The sequence below is a fragment of the Temnothorax longispinosus genome, chromosome 10 (genome assembly GCF_030848805.1).
Source record: "Temnothorax longispinosus isolate EJ_2023e chromosome 10, Tlon_JGU_v1, whole genome shotgun sequence".
Lineage (NCBI taxonomy): Eukaryota > Metazoa > Arthropoda > Insecta > Hymenoptera > Formicidae > Temnothorax > Temnothorax longispinosus.
In genome coordinates this window covers 20,643,507-20,664,082 of record NC_092367.1, presented here as the reverse complement: position 1 = coordinate 20,664,082, position 20,576 = coordinate 20,643,507, and the positions used below count along the sequence as shown (strand labels likewise).

Below are 20,576 nucleotides of genomic sequence, written 5' to 3'. Positions count from 1 at the left end.
CTCACAATGACCTGCAGGAACAACCAATCGGGGCCCAGATAAGCGGCGCTGGTTAAAATTGAAATTAAGTCCAGCTCACCAAGGCCTGCAGGAGCAACCAATCGAGGCCGAGATAAGCGGCGCTGGTTAAAATTGAAATTAAGTCCAACTCACAAGAGCCTGCAGGAACAACCAATCGGCGCTGCTTATGATTGAAATTAAGTCCAGCTCACAAGGGCCTGCAGGAACAACCAATCGGCGCTGCTTATGATTGAAATTAAGTCCAGCTCACAAGGGCCTGCACTAACAACCAATCGGCGCTGCTTAACATTGAAATTAAGTCCAACTCACAATGGCCTGGAGGAACAACCAATCGAAGCCGAGATAAGCGGTGCTGGTTAAAATTGAAATTAAGTCCAACTCACAATGGCCTAGAGAAACAACCAATCGGGGCCGAAATAAGCGGCGCTGGTTAAAATTGAAATTAAGTCCAGCTCACCAAGGCCTGCAGGAGCAACCAATCGAGGCCGAGATAAGCGGCGCTGGTTAAAATTGAAATTAAGTCCAACTCACAATGGCCTGGAGAAACAACCAATCGGGGCCGAGATAAGCGGCGCTGGTTAAAATTGAAATTAAGTCCAGCTCACCAGGGCCTGCAGGAACAACCAATCGGCGCTGCTTATGATTGAAATTAAGTCCAGCTCACAAAAGCCTGCAGGAACAACCAATCGGCGCTGGTTAAAATTGAAATTAAGTCCAACTCACAATGACCTGCAGGAACAACCAATCGGGGCCGAGATAAGCGGCGCTGGTTAAAATTGAAATTAAGTCCAGCTCACCAGGGCCTGCAGGAACAACCAATCGAGGCCGAGATAAGCGGCGCTGGTTAAAATTGAAATTAAGTCCAGCTCACAAGAGCCTGCAGGAACAACCAATCGGCGCTGCTTATGATTGAAATTAAGTCCAGCTCACAAGGGCCTGCAGGAACAACCAATCGGCGCTGCTTAACATTGAAATTAAGTCCAACTCACAAGGGCCTGCAGGAACAACCAATCGGCGCTTCTTAAAATTAAAATTAAGTCCAGCTCACAAGGGCCTGCAGGAACAACCAATCGGGGCCGAGATAAACGGCGCTGGTTAAAATTGAAATTAAGTCCAACTCACAATGACATGCAGGAACAACCAATCGGGGCCGAGATGAGCGGCGCTGGTTAAAATTGAAATTAAGTCCAACTCACAATGACCTGAAGGAACAACCAATCGGGGCCGAGATAAGCGGCGCTGGTTAAAATTGAAATTAAGTCCAGCTCACCAGGGCCTGCAGGAACAACCAATCGAGGCCGAGATAAGCGGCGCTGGTTAAAATTGAAATTAAGTCCAGCTCACAAGAGCCTGCAGGAACAACCAATCGGCGCTGCTTATGATTGAAATTAAGTCCAGCTCACAAGGGCCTGCAGGAACAACCAATCGGCGCTGCTTATGATTGAAATTAAGTCCAGCTCACAAGGGCCTGCACTAACAACCAATCGGCGCTGCTTAACATTGAAATTAAGTCCAACTCACAAGGGCCTGCAGGAACAACCAATCGGCGATTCTTAAAATTGAAATTATGTCCAGCTCACAAGGGCCTGCAGGAACAACCAATCGGGGCCGAGATAAACGGCGCTGGTTAAAATTGAAATTAAGTCCAACTCACAATGACCTGCAGGAACAACCAATCAGGGCCGAAATAAGCGGCGCTGTTTAAAATTGACATTAAGTCCAACTCACAATGGCCTGAAGGAACAACCAATCGGGGCCGAGATAAGCGGTGCTGGTTAAAATTGAAATTAAGTCCAACTCACAATGGCCTAGAGAAACAACCAATCGGGGCCGAGATAAGCGGCGCTGGTTAAAATTGAAATTAAGTCCAGCTCACCAGGGCCTGCAGGAACAACCAATCGGCGCTGCTTAACATTGAAATTAAGTCCAACTCACAATGGCCTGGAGGAACAACCAATCGAAGCCGAGATAAGCGGTGCTGGTTAAAATTGAAATTAAGTCCAACTCACAATGGCCTAGAGAAACAACCAATCGGGGCCGAGATAAGCGGCGCTGGTTAAAATTGAAATTAAGTCCAGCTCACCAGGGCCTGCAGGAACAACCAATCGGCGCTGCTTAAAATTGAAATTAAGTCCAACTCACAAGGGCCTGCAGGAACAACCAATCGGCGCTGCTTAAAATTGAAATTAAGCCCAGCTCACAAAGGCCTGCAGGAACAACCAATCGGCGCTGCTTAAAATGGAAATTAAGTCCAGCTCACAGGGGCCTGCAGGAACAACCAATCGGCGCTGCTTAAAATTGAAATTAAGCCCAGCTCACAAGGGCCTGCAGGAACAACCAATCGGCGCTCCTTAAAATTGAAATTAAGCCCAGCTCACAAGGGCCTGCAGGAACAACCAATCGGCGCTCCTTAAAATTGAAATTAAGTTCAGCTCACAAGGGCCTGCAGGAACAACCAATCGGCGCTCCTTAAAATTAAAATTAAGCCCAGCTCACAAGGGCCTGCAGGAGCAACCAATCGGCGCTGCTTAAAATTGAAATTAAGCCCAGCTCACAAGGGCCTGCAGGAACAACCAATCGGCGCTCCTTAAAATTGAAATTAAGCCCAGCTCACAAGGGCCTGCAGGAACAACCAATCGGCGCTCCTTAAAATTGAAATTAAGCCCAGCTCACAAGGGCCTGCAGGAACAATCGGCGCTCCTTAAAATTGAAATTAAGCCCAGCTCACAAAGGCCTGCAAGAGCAACCAATCGGCGTTGCTTAAAATTGAAATTAAGACCTGCTCACAAGGGCCTGCAGGAACAACCAATCGGCGCTGCTTAAAATTGAAATTAAGCCCAGCTCACAAGGGCCTGCAGGAACAACCAATCGGCGCTCCTTAAAATTGAAATTAAGCCCAGCTCACAAGGGCCTGCAGGAGCAACCAATCGGCGCTGCTTAAAATTGAAATTAAGCCCAGCTCACAAGGGCCTGCAGGAACAACCAATCGGCGCTCCTTAAAATTGAAATTAAGCCCAGCTCACAAGGGCCTGCAAGAACAACCAATCGGCGCACCTTAAAATTGAAATTAAACCCAGCTCACAAGGGCCTGCAGGAACAACCAATCGGCGCTCCTTAAAATTGAAATTAAGCCCAGCTCACAAGGGCCTGCAGGAGCAACCAATCGGCGCTGCTTAAAATTGAAATTAAGACCTGCTCACAAGGGCCTGCAGGAACAACCAATCGGCGCTGCTTAAAATTGAAATTAAGTCCAGCTCACAAGGGCCTGCAGGAACAACCAATCGGCGCCGAGATAAGCGGCGCGGCTTAAAATTGAAATTAAATCCAGCTCACAAGGGCCTGCAGGAACAACCAATCGGCGCTCCTTAAAATTGAAATTAAGTCCAGCTCACAAGGGCCTGCAGGAACAACCAATCGGCGCAGCGATACGCGGGGCTTAAAGTGTAAATTAGATCTAACTCCCTAGGGGCCTGCAGAACAACCAATCGGCGCAGCGATACGCGGGGCTTAAAGTGTAAATTAGATCTAACTTCCTAGGGGCCTGCAGCACAACCAATCGGCGCAGCGATACGCGGGGCTTAAAGTGTAAATTAGATCTAACTCCCTAGGGGCCTGCAGAACAACCAATCGGCGCAGCGATACGCGGCGCTTAAAGTTTAAATTAAATATAACTCCCGCGAGCCTGCAGAATAACAAATCGGCAGAATAACAAATAAAAATCCATAATTTTGATCGCATATAAAGCTAAGTCTAATCAACCGAATTTAAAAGAATTATATATGAAATAGGGGTATAAAAGACTAAAAAATATAATAAAATTAGAAATAGATCGATATTTCCAAATTTGCGGAAGTTAATATGTTCAGAGTGTTCTAAAATGTCGAAATATTGCATTAAAATCGCGTGTCCGTATGTATGTATGTGCAGATTTGATGTCCGTGATTGCTCTAAGGGTTGATTTATAATAGCCATAACCGTTGATTTAAGCCGTAATCTTTAAGAAATTGACCAATCACAGTCGAATGTGAGAAGAATAATCGACTGTGATTGGTCAATTTCTTAAAGATTACGGCTTAAATCAACGGTTACGGCTATTATAAACCAACCCTAACTTCCGTAATCTCTTAAGCTTATGTTTATGCGCTATGCAAGTTTGTCTGGATTGACCTTAAGAGAATTGATTGGTCCATATGCATGTGCATAAGGAAATAGACCAATCCGTTTCTTTATGCATATGGTTATGCACCTATGCAAGTTTGTCTGGATAGACCTTTAGTCGTAAGAATTGACCAATCACAGTCCATTATTCTCCTTGCGGTCGATGAATAATGAACTGTAATTGGCCAATTCTTACGATTTAAGGTGAAATTTCATAGACAGTGAAAAGCAGCAGCAGATTGTACTAATTGGCTATAAAATAGAGAAGTTCTCGAGTTCCTAGAACTTCTCTATTTTGTAGCCAATCAGTACGATCTGCTGCTACTTTTCACTGCCCATGAAATTTCACCTTTACAACTTACAACGCTCATTGTAGACCGGCCCTTCGTACACCGTGCACCAGTGTGCACTCCACTAGTTCAGCAGTGCATCAAAGCAATAGAAAATAAAATATACTTATTTCTATGCCGACTGATTATTGTAACGCGCAATTTATATGTATACGTGTATTATTTATCGTTTTCGCAGTATCGTTACGATATCGACAATGTTAACCCTTTGTGTTATGTTGTTATTAAAAAAAGAATTGTATTTTCATCAGTATTTTAAGTGAAAAACACAAGTTAGGTTAGGTTATTTTAGGTTGAACATTTACCGTAATAATGCACATTCCTTTAAGCACGTAAATCATAAACAAATGTAAAATGCATAGTGAAAGCGAAGAAGAACGTGTATCAGACTTTGAAGAAGATTTTGCAAAAGAATTACATAGTTTACCTCACGTTTTAAAATTCATACGTAAACTGCACGACTGTATTAGAAAACAACGCAAGAAAATTGACAAACTACAAAAGAGACTAAGTGAACAGGTATAATATATTTTTACTAAAATTTATATCTTTATTTTCATCCAATCAACTTCATTTAACGTATGTGTACATATTTTTTTGGTTCTTTCTTAATTTTAATATAAATCACGACACGGTGTCATTTTTCACAGAAACAACAAAACTTGCTCCGTACGAAACCATATATATCCCACTGTGGGATTCAGACGGATCCTTTAGATTTTAATAAATCATTACCACAGGCGTGGAGTATTGGTCGTGATGACGAGTCACTTGGTATAGTAGATCAAGTAAAGCAAGTCGCAGACGCAGCTTTATTACAGACTGGTTTTGTTTATGAGCAGACATCAGGAATGTATTATGATTATAATACTGGATATTATTATGATACGGTACGTTATATAATGTGTACATACGTACTTTACAAACATTATAACTTTATGATATAGTTTTTCGTACGTAGTATGTGTGTGTAAAAAAGAAAAAAATGACAAGCCCAGAGCTCTCGTATTATTTTAGAGGCAAGGTTTATATTATGATGGAAACACTGGAATATATTACTACTATGATAAAACTAGTAATACGTACCACGTCCACAGTCGAGTCTATATAAACGAGACTACTCCTGTAAATCTTCCAACTTGCCAAAAAAAGGAAGAACAAGAACGTGGGAAAACGAATAAGGTAATAATATATATCTAATTTTTCAAATATTTTGTAAAAAAATATTTGAAATTTTACCTTAAATTACAGGTTTTGAATGAAATAGATGAATTGATAAAAGGCCTTTCAAACGATAACGATTGAAAGATACAAGCGACAAGCTTTAGGTAACTATCCTATGCTTTTAATATGTATACGTATCTCTCTCTCTCCTTGTAGGATGACGTAAAAAAGCGAAAATTTATAAGTGATGAAGAGACGTTGGAAAATAAAGAAGAAAAAAATAAAGAACCTGAAGAGGGTGAATGTTCAGAAAGTGAAAATGACGATCGTTCTGACGAACGTATTCCTGAGGTGTCCACAAATAGCGAAAGTGATGGTGAAGAACAAGGTTTATTCGTCGTTTATTATTCAATATTTTCTCACGTTTGTTCGTTATGTTACTGTACGTATTTTACGTTACGTATGTGTATCTTGACATTTTGTGCCGTAACTCATAAAGCAGGCTAAAAAAGAAATAAATAATATAAACTTTAACGAATTTTCTTGTAATATTTTTTAGTACAGTATATAAAAGTCCGGTATAACACATATATTTGTATTAGTACATACACATTCTTTTCATATTATTAATATTAATTTTTTAAGTAATAATAACATTCGATAATAATCGTAATGTATGTTAAAAGAGTTAAGTGATTAATAAAACAGTGTTTAACATAAATTTTTCAATAATTTTTATAAGAGCACAGGTTTATACTGTGTGTGGAAGGCAAATCGATAAATCTATCTGCCTGCTGCTGATTTTTTATATGAGAAATCCAAACTTATCATAAAATTAAAACTATGAAACGTCTACGTAACTTTATAGACTCGTACAGTCTTGTTGAACCGTTTTCAACGGATCAAAAATTCTTCTTGTTGAAATTTTTCAACGGATTCAAAATTCATCTTATTGAAACCAGTACTCGAGACTTATGTACGTGAAAGGAAAGAAAGAAAAAAACATGCACGGTTACATTCACGTCTCGTCAAGCTAAACGTGATACTATTACGTATTTAATGCAAAAAAAACGCTACACACGTCGAAAAATCATATTTATTTTAGATTTAGCGAAAGGTTATCCACCATGTATGAGAATTATTGTCAAGGAAACAGATTTGGCAGAGTTAAAATTGGGCTCCCTTTTTCTCGTGACATGTACAGGAGGTTCCCTAGGTCGACAGGGAGATCATTCGGTGCTGATACCGGATATAAATATTAGCAAGGTATATCGATAAAAGATCAAGTCCAAAGTTTCATGTTTGTACTTTTTTTAATTTCTCATCACAATGTGTTTATTATACGTGTATACTTACAGTATCATGCACGTTTTGTGTACGATGAAACTGAAAAACAGTATCGAGTAATAGATTCTGGTTCAAGAAATGGTACATTTATAAATGGCATAAGATTGTCGGTAGCTAAACAGGAATCTGAGCCACACAAAATAACGCATGGATCAGTTATAAAAGTTGGCGGGACGAAATTACTGTGCCATATTCATGATGGAAACGAAACGTGTGGCCATTGCGAACCGGGTCTTGTTCAACGAGGCATCACGCTCACGGAAAATAAAACTTCGAAGACGAAACTTCACAAGGAAGAGTTGCGACGTCTGAAACACAAATTCGGAATTGAAAAGGATAACGTTGTGTCTAGTAGTCACGTAGCTTCAGGTTATCGAGATAGAGCGCAAGCTAGGCGGCAGCATGTAGGTTCCTCGGATCCTTATGCTAAGACGCAACAAAGTTCTGTTCACACGTAAGTATATTACAACTTTTAAATGTAAATGAAAGAGCGCATTCGCGCGTTCTGAAGAAGCAAAGTAGACAGCGCGCGTCTTTAGTAAATAAATTAAATTCTAATAAGAATATTACCTTTGTCATAGATCAATAACTAAGGACAATAAAGGATTCAAGTTGCTCTCGAAGATGGGTTGGTCCGAAGGTCGCTCCTTGGGCAAAGATGGAGATGGAAGGACAGAGCCCGTAAGTTTCTTCTTACATTATTACATTCTTATACTTGGCTTACTTCACGTATCACAATATGTAATACGTGCAACGCGTATAAAAGAGATTTAAAATCTTTTTGCGTTCGTACGCTTAAATAGACGTTTATATTTTTCTTGCAAAAGAGCTAAAACTAAAACGTTCACTTGAAAAAAACTTGTCACGAACGTTCTTACCAACGCGTTGCAACGTGAAGAATCATGATAAATCCAAAGCTTACGATTAGGCAAAGAAACGAATAATTTGGCAAAGAAACGAAAAGTACAGCAAGAGATCGATAGGGCCACACAAGTTTTATTTCCATCGTGACGCGGTCGTTGTTGGATGTATATAAGTACTCGATTCATTAGTCGATCTTTCCTATGTCTGGGGTCTGGATCTGGTCGCACCGCCGCGTATATCGTATGTACCGCGTTAGGCCCTCCCGGTTCCCGTCCTACCCGTCGTCGTATCGCCGTTCGACGGCAACGAAATGAGCGCCGTCGGGTGCGAGTCACGCTATACGAGTAGAGCATTCGTATGATAACGAGAGTCGCTCTGCGAAATGCGAAATGGCGAGAGAAGAGACAGCGCGTGGATCGCGGACCGTGAACAGGAGAGTAGCGCTCTTGAGTAGCGCTCTTGAGTAGCGCAGAGTAGCGTCCCGGAGTAATGAATGCAAATGTATTGAAATCCAAATCATTATTTTGTCTAGACGCATCATATGCCCCCCATTGCATATACCAGGATACACCGGGATACATCGAAATACATGTCGGCGTTAGCCGGCCTGTGCACGTAAAAGGATTAAAGGGTGGGATATAAGGGGAGACTGTGTTATTTTCTCTCGTCTGCAGTTGTGTGTCGCCTTCGCTGTCGCGCCTCACTATCCCTTTGCTCGTTCTGTTGTCCCAGCAGCAGTCTCCTCCCCATCCGCCTTTTTTCCCAAATTTATCTGCCGTTTTAACCGTTATTTCCGCTAGATATGTTCATGTATAGTCGCTTGCACTTTTTGCTCGTAAAGCAAAACAGCCACTGTAGGAGAACCAGAGTTGGAGATTATATTTTCTATATAGAACATGAATATACGTAATTCTGTAATGGAGGCATCTGTTAAACATGAAAGGCACAAAATAGAAGATATTATATCGATCCTAAAATAAAGGATGCAGCTTGTGTCGCTAAAGATATTAAAAACGTGTTCAAAAAATAGAGATATTGGATAGTTGCAAAGCTTGGAACATTACAAAAGCGTTGGAATGAGTTTCAAAATTAACCTCTGATCGTTTGCCAATCTTAACCGCAAGTACTTGTCGCATTCAGTATTATATATGTATTGTACAGTTATTCTACTTTTACATTGAATTCTTTCTTCTTTTTTTACGTTACCTTTTCTCTTAACTCGTACCGCTCACCGCTCGTTGTAAGTTGCAACCGCAACCGCGTAATACACGGCATAGCACCGTCTTTGAGTGCGTTTCACAATGATATGACCTATATCGTAAACGATAGAGACAGAGAAGGCATACGAGCACAAAATACGAGGAAGAAAAACATTCGTTGGGATGATGCGCCTCGCCTCGCCTCTCCTCTCCTCGCCTCGTTGAAAGCCCGTAAACCAGACATTGTTAAGTTCGCGAATGTCGATTGCTAGTAAACCACCAGGTATAAAACCGTCGCGGAACCGTGAGCTGTGTAGTCTACGTACGCAAAGCTATACTATACCCACTTTAACGACTAAAATCTCGACGGATTCATTTATCTAAGTGCTTTACCAGGCGCTAGTTTATTCGACATGTGCGCGCGGATCACCGCAAGTTACACGTCTTCACCATCTTCACATCTCGAACGAAATGTAAAACCATTTATGAGTTTAATATTGCCTAACGTTGTCACGACAACTTTATCGTGATGAAATCGATAATAAAAATCCGTCAAATACGTTGATAAAGAAACGCGAAAAGATAGATGGTAATTTAAAAATGTTAAACAAAGTTCGACAAAAAAAATGTGTTCGATAATGTTGGATAATAATCGTAAAGTAGTCCTTATTTATTAAGTAATGGGCGCACAGCTACGGTTTTGAAATATTTTACACAGACAGATTTAAACATTGATATACAAGCGAGGAACATTTGTAGCGAACGCACGGATCGCAAAGTAATCGCAGACTGCATTTAGAAACTGCAACTATTTCATTTTATAGACTTCCCTGAATATCGACTGCCGTAAGCCATTTTACGGACAGAGTGCAAACGTACATCTCAGTGATTTCTTTTACGATTTACGTCCATTTCAATATTACATCTGTTTGCGGTTTACACGCCTCAGAAAAAAAACTCGTTTATTGACAAATGACGCGATGAATAATTTCAACGTGCTCTGATTAAGGACTATTTCCATGCACGAAGTGGTAAAATACATTTATGAAAGAAGTACTTATTCCTTTTCAACTCAAAACACGATTTGTTAATGTATCGATGCAAACATGACGTAACATACATATAATATAACTATAAAATAACACTACGAACAAACTTGTCTGCGATCAGCGAACATAATTAGAGCAGCGCACATTTCTCTGCACTGTATCGCAGAGAAATGTGCGCTGCTCTAATAAATCGAAGATCCGAGTTCAAATTCAACCAAAAATCGCTGATTTTTATTCGATCGCTACCTCTCGGAAAGTGATGGCACGCCACCGAGAGTATCTTACCACGAAAACTCTTCTGTATTTAGAGAGAAAACCGGTCCCCTAGGTTGGGGTTAGGCAGTTGGAAGTAGGTTGTCGACAACCTACTCTCTACTCCCAGAAAACAAATTTTGTTTCGAAACCTCAAAATTCTGAGGAAGCTCGAGTTCGACTTAGACTGCAGTGCCGCTGTGGATGGATGGATAGCGAGAATGTAAAAGCTATCCGTAAAGAGATCTTTTTACAAAACACGTGAATCAATGTTAAGTCTGCATTAAACAAAATAGTAGATATCACGCGATTGACTTAATATTCAATTTGAATTGTATCATTTGTATGTTTGAGCTCGAGCGCATCGTGCACGTGCGACCGCGTTTATATAACTTTTATAGCCGAAATGTCTGACGTTAATCGACATGAAGAGATGTTTTGAAAGCATATCGCATCTACACTCGTGCAAAAACAACATAGTCACTCACATAAATACGTCGTATTGACTATCGTTTGATACGGATTTATTCGCGAAATCGCGTTATGTTAGCGGTAACACTCATATTCTTTTTACGTTACAAATGTGCTGTGTTTTATTCTTGCCCTTTAGCCTTGCTTGGGCATAAATACATATCAATCAATCAATCAATATCTCTCTTTCTCTCTCTCTCTCTCTCTCTCTCTCTCTCTCTCTCTCTCTCTCTCTCTCTCTCTCTCTCCCTCCCTCCCTCCCTCCCTCCCTCCCTCCCTCTCCCTCCCTCTCCCTCCCCCTTCCCCTCTCCCTCTCTCTCTCTCTCTCTCTCGTTGCCATTCTTCCTCTTATTTTCTCTCTGTTTATTTTCTTACTACAACACCGTATCGTTCTTTTCCGACGAAAACAAATAGCGGTAGAAAGAAGGAAAGAAAAGGAAGAAGGGGGTTTGCTTTGCATGGCAGAAACGGAATACGAGATATATGCGAATATACGTACGCGTCTCTACCGCGGGTGTCACATTTAGAAAACAGTATAGCAAAGTTGTTTCGATATTACATTCGATAATAGAATATTACGCAATGCAGCAAGGATTATACAGACATATAGAATAGACGGTACAAATAGTACAATTATACACTGTGCATACAGCATTGTTTTCTTTATGACACGTACGTCGATAATTCAGCCGTGTCACTGGACGTCGAAATGATTATCCCTTTTATAATGATCAACCGGATAAAAGAAACAGATTTATTTGCAAACAAAAAGATTTTTTTCATCTTTTGTGTCGCACTTTTTATTTAGTCATTTTGTCGCAAACTTGGTTCATATTTGTTGTATTATGGAACATGTTAGGTTATGTACTACAATACATGGAAAATTCAACGCCATTTCAAAAAACTTTATTCTCTTACCTCTTCGCTTTAGCACAATATCAATATATTTATATTGTACCTATACTTACACACAGTTTGCACGCGATATAAAATCCACTATAATCCCAGTGGAGGGGAATGTTTTGAATGCCGTGCTCGTGTGAAAACAAGGTAGGCACATATAAAAGCAAATAGCGAATGTTGACTTCCATGCCTTCTTTATGATTACGCGATAACTTGTTGTTCCCATCCATCTTTCGTTCTTTCTTATCTTTTTCGCGCTATTTATTCACTGTGTTCTTTTATTTGAGAGACGACACGAAAACAGTACAAAACAAAAGGGAAAAAAGTATAAACACATGCCTATTACAATGCGTATTACGAATCGGTCCACGAACCACACAAGAGAAACAAATTTTCGTTTTTCTACATTCTAATACAACTTTCAATTTACATAATATATCGAGGTGAAATTTTACACATTAGAGTCTAATCTAATTTTGACAACATCCTAAGACTCATTTTAAAAAGTGTAAAACAGTTATTTTACTTATTATGCAGATTCATATATTACAGATGTGTTTACAGATCGCTCACTATCTAAATTTTGCACGTTGATACAAGTTGTTTATTCATATGCCAGCACTTCTCAATATTTTCCCTGCATGACATTTCGAAAATGTTAACAAAAATCGACCGAGTGACTAATATTGTATAATATACATAATTTATGACACGTTAAAGAGATAAAAGAATAAGACAAAAAGACAGGATTAGACAAGGGAAAGAAAGAAAAATTCAAAGAACACAAATACAGAAACAGAAGAAAGAGCAAAAAGGATAAAACTTTGTAGTAACGTGTTCGGAAGAGAGGCAAGAGGCAACAGGTGGGAACTTACAGTCACAAATAAATCCAACATCGTAATATCGCTGTCTAAACAGCTGTTCGTTGACTAACTATACACAACGAATATATTAAGGGCCTAAGCAGAATGACTGTCTCGGCAATGTTTTATGCCTTAAGTCTTTGTCTTATGTAACGCACAATATTGTGTACAGTATTGTGTAACGCGATCTCTTACTCTTATTCACTTGTCTCCATTCTTACTGTTTTTTTTTTTTTACATCTCTGTTTATATACGTCGGTTGCGCGCGCGCGTTTTTTCTCGCAGGTTTCACGATATATTAAGTAAGGCAAAGGTACTTGCGAGATATTTTCAGGTTTGACGGTTCAAAAGTCAGAGAGAGAGAGAGAGAGAGAGAGAGAGAGAGATAAAGACGAAACGAAATTAACCACAACTCAGCCATGAGGAAGCCATGAGGACGCGAATGCATAATTCTGTGCACATACGAGATCCATACACGCGCGCATGCACATGTCAGCTTAACAGTCGGCGTTGCCATACACGCGTATCAATACGTATACGTTTGTTTGTACGTCGGTTGTCCGTAACGTTAGCTAGGAATACAATTCAGTCAGAAGCGGTCGATTGGTCCAGACGAGATGTATGTATATGCTCGCGCAATACAAACGTGTTGAATAATCGCCCGGTATCGACATACAAATATGTACAATGGGATTTATTAATTACAACGCACCGGCAATGCACGTGCCAATGTTCAATGCATATGTCTTGCGGTCAACATAAACCGTATACAATAAACGTTATCGGATCAAACGCGATACAACGCAACGCGATATGATGTGATGTGATGTGATGTGACGTGACGTGACGTGATGTGACGTAATAAAGAGAATGTATAATTCATTTCGCACATACGTTTTTTATAAACTCATTTTTTACAAGATACGTTCTTCTTTACGTTACTTCCTTTATGTTTTCATGTAACATTTTTTCGTGATATTCTAAACGCGAGACACAAAGGTATGACGCGTAAAATAATTGCGCTATATATTATCTCATTGCCAAAACAATTTTTTATTACCGAGCAATGATTCGTTTGCTTTTATAATCGAATATTATTAATTGCTATTTTATGTGTGTATGTGTATATTCTTTAATGATCAAATCGAACCAATGTCTCTAGTCCGCGATCGCGTACTAGAGACATCGGTTGTCCTATCATCGCCAGACGGCTTCCGTCTGGGTAAACACATGTCGATATAGACCGAACAGTCTGGCCGGTAGGGCTTACCGACCACCTATAGGAACATCTATCACAGGATTATCGCAGAAGGTCCGCTTGCGCGCGGTTAAAACGTGTGATTCCTATACATGTATATATACACTAATTCTTCCTACATAAGCATTTGCAATTTACATAAAATTAATAATTGGTGAGATTGTTGACTTCTCTAAGTCTGTGTGATCGGCTATTACCCAACACGTACTCAAATTTAAATACTCAAGCTCCAAATTTTCTATCCTTAAATTCTCTCCTCTCGCGTATATCTCGCTTAAATAATATAGGTACACCAAAATTTACAACGACACGATATGCTGGATAATTTGTAGATTAAATGTCAGATTAAGTATAATTCGACAAATTGTTTCTACGTGCTTCAAAGTCATTGTGTCTAAAATTTGCTAAATATTTTTTTCTAACGATTTAGAATAGAATTTTCTCACTAGAACCACGTCACCTTTCTATTTTCTAAACATATATCTCGACATACGAGAACATCTCGATCATAATGGATATGAGAAGAGGGGAAAGGGTTAAAGAACACGTGCGATAAAAAGAAGCTTGAAGTTGAGTCGTATGATGCACAGTCAACGTATATTCAGTGATGATGTGACATTGGTAGAGGAGCAAGGGAAAGAGGGAAACGGAGAAAAAAGAGAAAGAGAAAGAAGAGGAGGTGATGCTGATGACGATGGTAGTGGCGATGGTGGTATAGTGATGGCGACGGCGCGGCGGCGGTCGATGGTCGATGGTCGACGGTCGACAGTGGCAGACGTACAGACTACAGCGTTGTAAACGAGCAAAGTTTCAAACCCAATATGCGCTGTCCAGCACGGGTGCTTGTGGAGCCCATATTCAAGCTGTCAAGGTGCGGCGCACGTGCGTCCACATCGCTTCCCGGTATGCCAGACGGGTAAACCGGGACAAACTTTCGAACTGGCACAGACCGTCTGGCACCCTACCACCGCGTCTCAGAGAACCCGCGAATTCCTAATATGTTATTGTACGTCGGCATCGTTTTGTTCACACGATCGACCACAGGTGTCTAGGTGTCTAGGTTTTCGCGACCTAGGAATTTCCTTCCTCTCTATTAAGTGTATCAAAAGTTTCCGCACTAAACGCCAACTGGAACTAAGATTAATTGCACATAGTTGTTTATTCTTCCTTAAAACACAAAATCTCTCATTAAATAGCCTCCAACAAATGTTTGCGACACTTTCTATTCGCTCTATCGTTCGCATATTTTCACACAAGCCCAATTAATAATAAGCGCTGCTCTCGATATACCGGTCGCGGTCCCTTGACCACGCAATCAAAAGTTTCACGCTTTCGCACGTTGAATAGTACGTATATACATACGTATACACGTATACACAATCGATGCATCTCGCGATGAGTTAGCGTATGCATACGCATTAGAAGTGTCTGGGCTTGAATGATGACGTAAGAGAGAAGAGTGGAAAGGGCAGGGACGTGACGGACGTCGCGACATGTCTACACCGTCTAATCGGTAATCATGATGCCGTGTGTCTTCGATCGTTTGGCGGTTGTTGTTCACACAGTCGATGTGACCTATTTGTCTACTTTCTACCTTTATTCAGCTTTCGCTTTCACGCTAGATAAGATTCTATCGATTTTTTTTTTCACTCACGTGGGAAATTGATCTTATGCTAAATTATAAAATTCAATTTTACATGCATTTCTTGAAGCCGATTTATCTAAACTTTTCTGTTAATTCACGCAAGATATTCGATAAATCCGAAAGAAAAACGGAGCGTACCTACTCTCTCTTTTTATTAATCTTATTTTTTACCTCGATTTTAATGTGTGTTGTTTTGTACAGATATGATATGTACTCACATTATTGTTAAACTGTTTTAACCTCCCTCTTCTAATAAATCTACGAAATCTATGTAGGTCGTAGTACTGCGACTGGACAAAATAATTTAACAATCCGACGATGATATGCGACGAGACGCTGTTTAATGATTATTTTACACTGTTCGCCTCTTCGACATAGTTTGCTGTAGACTTCTCCCTCCCCGCGTCCCCCCCCCTCTCTCTCTCTCTCTCTCATCTGTGATGTCGATCAATCTACGCGTTAACTCTAATTGTAAGACTAGTAAATATCCCACTTAATAGTTTCAAAATAACTTTAATTTAAACGCGATAAGCATTTAAAAAATATAGAAATATCTTTATTTGAAAATCAATGAACCGAAAACAAGGTGTCAGTTGTATATAATGACTAGACTCCATGCTCACGATGAGTTGTTGACAGCTAATTATAGAGAATTGAATTAGAACATTGAAATAAATATTGGTAGATATTTGTTAATTGACGACTGCTTATCAAAAATAATTGAGGCAAAAGGTAAACGATCCTAATGAAATTAATAATAATAATAATAATAAACGCCACTCTCTTTCTACAAGTCTTCTTTCGCCTGGGACGTAAGGAGAAAGAGAAAATGAACTGGAGCGAGTATCTTTGTGTACGTGCGCGCGCGAGTAAGAAAATAAAACCAGAGTTGAGTCTTTTTGCTCCTGTGAACAACTCTTAAGCTCATCAATCGAGTAATGGATACGAGTAATATATGGTCGTTGGTACCATTTTTAAAGAAAGCCTGGTTGGGAATTACATCTGTCGAGAATTTACAACCGATCTATTCGAGAGTTAACGACTTTAGATAATATATTTTAATATTTAGAAAACCTAAATAATATTTTGTAATAAAAAATTACTACTTCTGTGTGTTACAGTTACTTATCACGTGCAATCACAACAAAGTTGGTCTTGGATTAAAGAGAACGGACGTTCCTAACATCGAGTTAGATTCCAACATGAAGAAGAAGCAGACACTGTGGCGGAAGACACAAAAACGTTATAAAGAAATAGTGGATTAACTTTTTGACGAATGAATAATTAACTTACGGCAACAAACTAGTTTTATATAGCCACCTAGTCGCGCACTATAAAAAATTAAATTAATTTTTTAAATTAAAAAGATTCGTTTCGTGTTTATGAACCCAAATGATAAATATCGAGAACTTTTCGAAACATAAAAATAAATTGCGATTTGAAAAGAGACTTTATAACAAAATGCAAAATCACAGTGCATTTGTGCACATAAATTCATGTTGAATTTAATTCTACATTGCTGAAAGAGTCCTTGATCGACTATCATAGCTATTATTTTCCACATACATATTTGTATAGAATAATGGAAAATGCTATTGATAATTAACTTAATACGTGTGAAATCTCCATCTCACGACAAATACATAATATATTTATCATTGAGATTTATACTTAAATTCATCATTCATGGCGTATCTGTTTTTTTGTTATTTACATGAATAAAAACACGTGTAATTCCCACTGCCCAAACAAATGGTTATTTGATAACCTTCTTCATTCAACTTCTTCCATTAACGAACGTACATTATCGAAAAGAATATGTTTTCTTTGGCTTTCGACATACCGCGTTTATATGTAAGTAACGATAGAACAATACGTCGATATTCGGAGATGAGACATTCGGAAAGACATCAAATATTACATGTTATGCTGCGTTTAAAAATCTTCGAAAACATCGTTGGCTCAAGTCCAGTCGCTTTCTCGTCTACCGCGATAAAAAATCAATTTTATATACCATTTGGTATACCTGAAGCTAATAGCGTCCATTCGCGGGTTTCGTTCAGGCCCAGCACTACACTATTTTTTCCGCTCTGGGTCGTACGCGACGTTTATAGAGCTTATAAAATGCTGAACCACGGCATGGCGGGACCAAAGGACAAAAAGAATCAGACATCTCAAAGAAAGTCTTGAACTGTATCACGACGTCGATCGTTGTACGAAAAGAATTCAGCGCGAGTTTTTACCAAAATATAAATCATAGATTTCATATAAAATTTTGTTTCAGCTTATAATATTATTAGCCTTACACAAGCAGCAAACTCAACGCGACCTAATCTCGACAACTCGACAAAAACTGCATCGTCTCGCGAAACAAAAATTTATGTGTTGCACTTTTAATTAAAAGTACGTTCTTACATACAATATTAGTCTACTTCTAACAATAAGTCTGCATTTAATTCATCCTACTCGACATACACTTCTTTTTAATCGATGCGCGATATTTTATGGTACGTTACGTAAGTTACTGAAATTTATACATCTACTATATACCTACGTGCAAACATATATGAGAGAGAAATGAAGCGTGTTCGGTGAAGAAAAAAAAAGCGAATGAGCAAATGGAAAGAAGGCGCACACAGACAAACGAGAAGGCAGGAAATTGGCGAGAGCCTAGCAATAATTAGCACAGCTATTTACGAGCTATTCCCTTCGCGCCTTTTAATTATGTATTTCCGAGCGCGGTAACAAATTCATGGCACGTGACGGCAAAACATAGATATACATACTATACGTTTTTTACATGCGTTTTATTCGAATTAAAATCTACTACGTCTAGATAAAAATGGAAACATATGAAAGTCAACTATTTCGAAAGCTTTTTCGTGTTGACAATTTTTATTCCAGAAAGAGATAAGTTCGGCATTTCGCATCTGCGAAAAAAACACTTCTTCCCAGTAAAACTAAAGTTTCTAATTCTCAAGCGAATTTTTCACAGATCTGTGTCAAATTTTTCGCGAATCGTTTGTGTTAAATTAAAAACCAATTGGAATTAGTTCCGCGCGTATTCCTTTACAAATTTTTTTCTTTTTGATAACATTTAATATTTAGCACGTGCGTGTTTCTGGGATATTTCTTACGTAAATGCGAGCAAGTTGTAAAAGTAGAAAAATAAAGGAGTTTACGGAAACATACCGTAGGGTGTGTAATACAATAGAAGAGAATCGCGGCGGATCTGGGCGGCGCGGCGGCGGATCTGGACATTGAGTGTCTAGACACGGCGGCAACGTCAGAACAAATCGGTGCTAACAAATGGCTCTCGTTTGTTGTCTGTCAGCCATTTTTTGGCTCTCTGTAGTCTAGTAGACTAGTGCGGACAAGCCTCATCTGGCCTCGATGCATCTCTCTAACGCTGAAAGAAGAAAAAACAGAGGAGAATCACACAGCTTGGAATCTGATCTGGAATTGGATTCTCATTTTTCCCAGAACGAAACGATCTATCCATTTGACAGTCGGATTTGTCGATAGGTCTATTTTTCACGTGTTATGTGTGCCCTGTCGCGTCAGATTCAGTTACATTACAAATTACAAAGAAAATCTATTAAAATCTATTGTTATTGTTATTGTTATTGTTATTAGATCACATTACTACCATTCATATACATTATTAATAATTATAATGTTCACACAACATTGTGAGACGAAACAAACTGGAGGAATATATCATGAATATCGCTCATGTCCATCGCTCACGTCGTATCTCATATGTATCTGATACGATAATAAAACGCGTTATATAATAATAATATTTTAAGGTGATGAGATAATCGGAATATTATTCCGCATTTCGAATTGCGTGCAACAATAAGGTACAACGACGAATGACAAATTATGGTATAGTGGCCTCGTCGCGCAATTCGAGACAATATTTAGCCTATACATCGTGAGACAACGGTTCAAACGGATTTGCGACCATTATTCGTTACCACTAACAATAAGCGTATCTGATAAACACACTTTACTTACACTACCCACTTGCGCGAGCTTCAAAGTCACAAAACCTCTACAATATACATATCAGTACAATTCTATATTATGTATAATTCCTACATTTATAAAAAGAAATTAAATCCACATGGATGTGTATCATATAATAAATAGATTATCACTGACAATTATCATAAAATATGCTATACTATTATACTCTGACACGTATGTACACAATGTATTTGAAATTTTTCCTTTAAACTCGCAGATATGCGGTTAATAAACAAAGCCAGGATCGTATTGCACATTCTAATAATTAAACTAGGTACTTGGTTTTAATAATTATATCAACACTTGTGTGATTATAAATACCTAAATACCTTAATGATGTAAAATTCCTAATATGTACATGTCGCGGCAATGATAACTGTTAAGCTAATCGCATTCAAAATTTACAAGTTACATTTCAAAATACGTTTACGTTTCAAAATCGAGGAACACAGTTTCTTTATAAATCTCCTTTTAAAATAAAGTAAAAGAGTTTTACATAATAGCGGTAGAAAGGGACATACATAATAGCGATAAAGAGATGTAAATCGATATTTTTTACAATAAGAGACATCGATGATGGTGAACGTGACGTACAACAGACGTGTCGTGTTCAAAGTACACAACATTGAGTACAAGCATTCTACATTCGAGAGATCAATGTTGACAAAAAATTCCTTTAGATTCGAAAAGACTTTAGAAATGAAAATGATACCATGTTTGATCGACAAGCCGGATGTCGAGTATAGCACCGACAGAGACCGAAACAAAGGTTTCGCGGTTCTGGGCTGGGTAATACGCCGTAACCGTTGTTAGCATTTGTCCACCGAGCACGTTCTAATAGACAAACGTGTATATTCATATACGTATATGTATATGTACGTGTGAGTATCTTTACGCGGTTTGTAATTGTAGGAGCTAGGAATGCGGACGCACGCATGAAGTAGCAGCCGGTAGACAGTGCAGGATACGCTTTACCAGTGTCTCTCCTCCCCTGCGC

General features: G+C 39.0%; 1 protein-coding gene across 1 annotated transcript; it reads left to right on the top strand.

Moving 5' to 3' along the window:
• Positions 1–4,595: 4,595 nt before the first annotated feature.
• LOC139820971 (angiogenic factor with G patch and FHA domains 1) lies at positions 4,596–19,828 on the top strand. The gene is made up of 8 exons (XM_071791614.1): positions 4,596–5,048; positions 5,180–5,419; positions 5,547–5,711; positions 5,910–6,081; positions 6,799–6,959; positions 7,052–7,494; positions 7,622–7,721; positions 16,666–19,828. The coding sequence occupies exons 1-8, from the start codon at positions 4,884–4,886 to the stop codon at positions 16,807–16,809; spliced, it is 1,590 nt and encodes a 529-aa protein (XP_071647715.1). The 5' UTR covers positions 4,596–4,883; the 3' UTR covers positions 16,810–19,828.
• Positions 19,829–20,576: the final 748 nt, after the last annotated feature.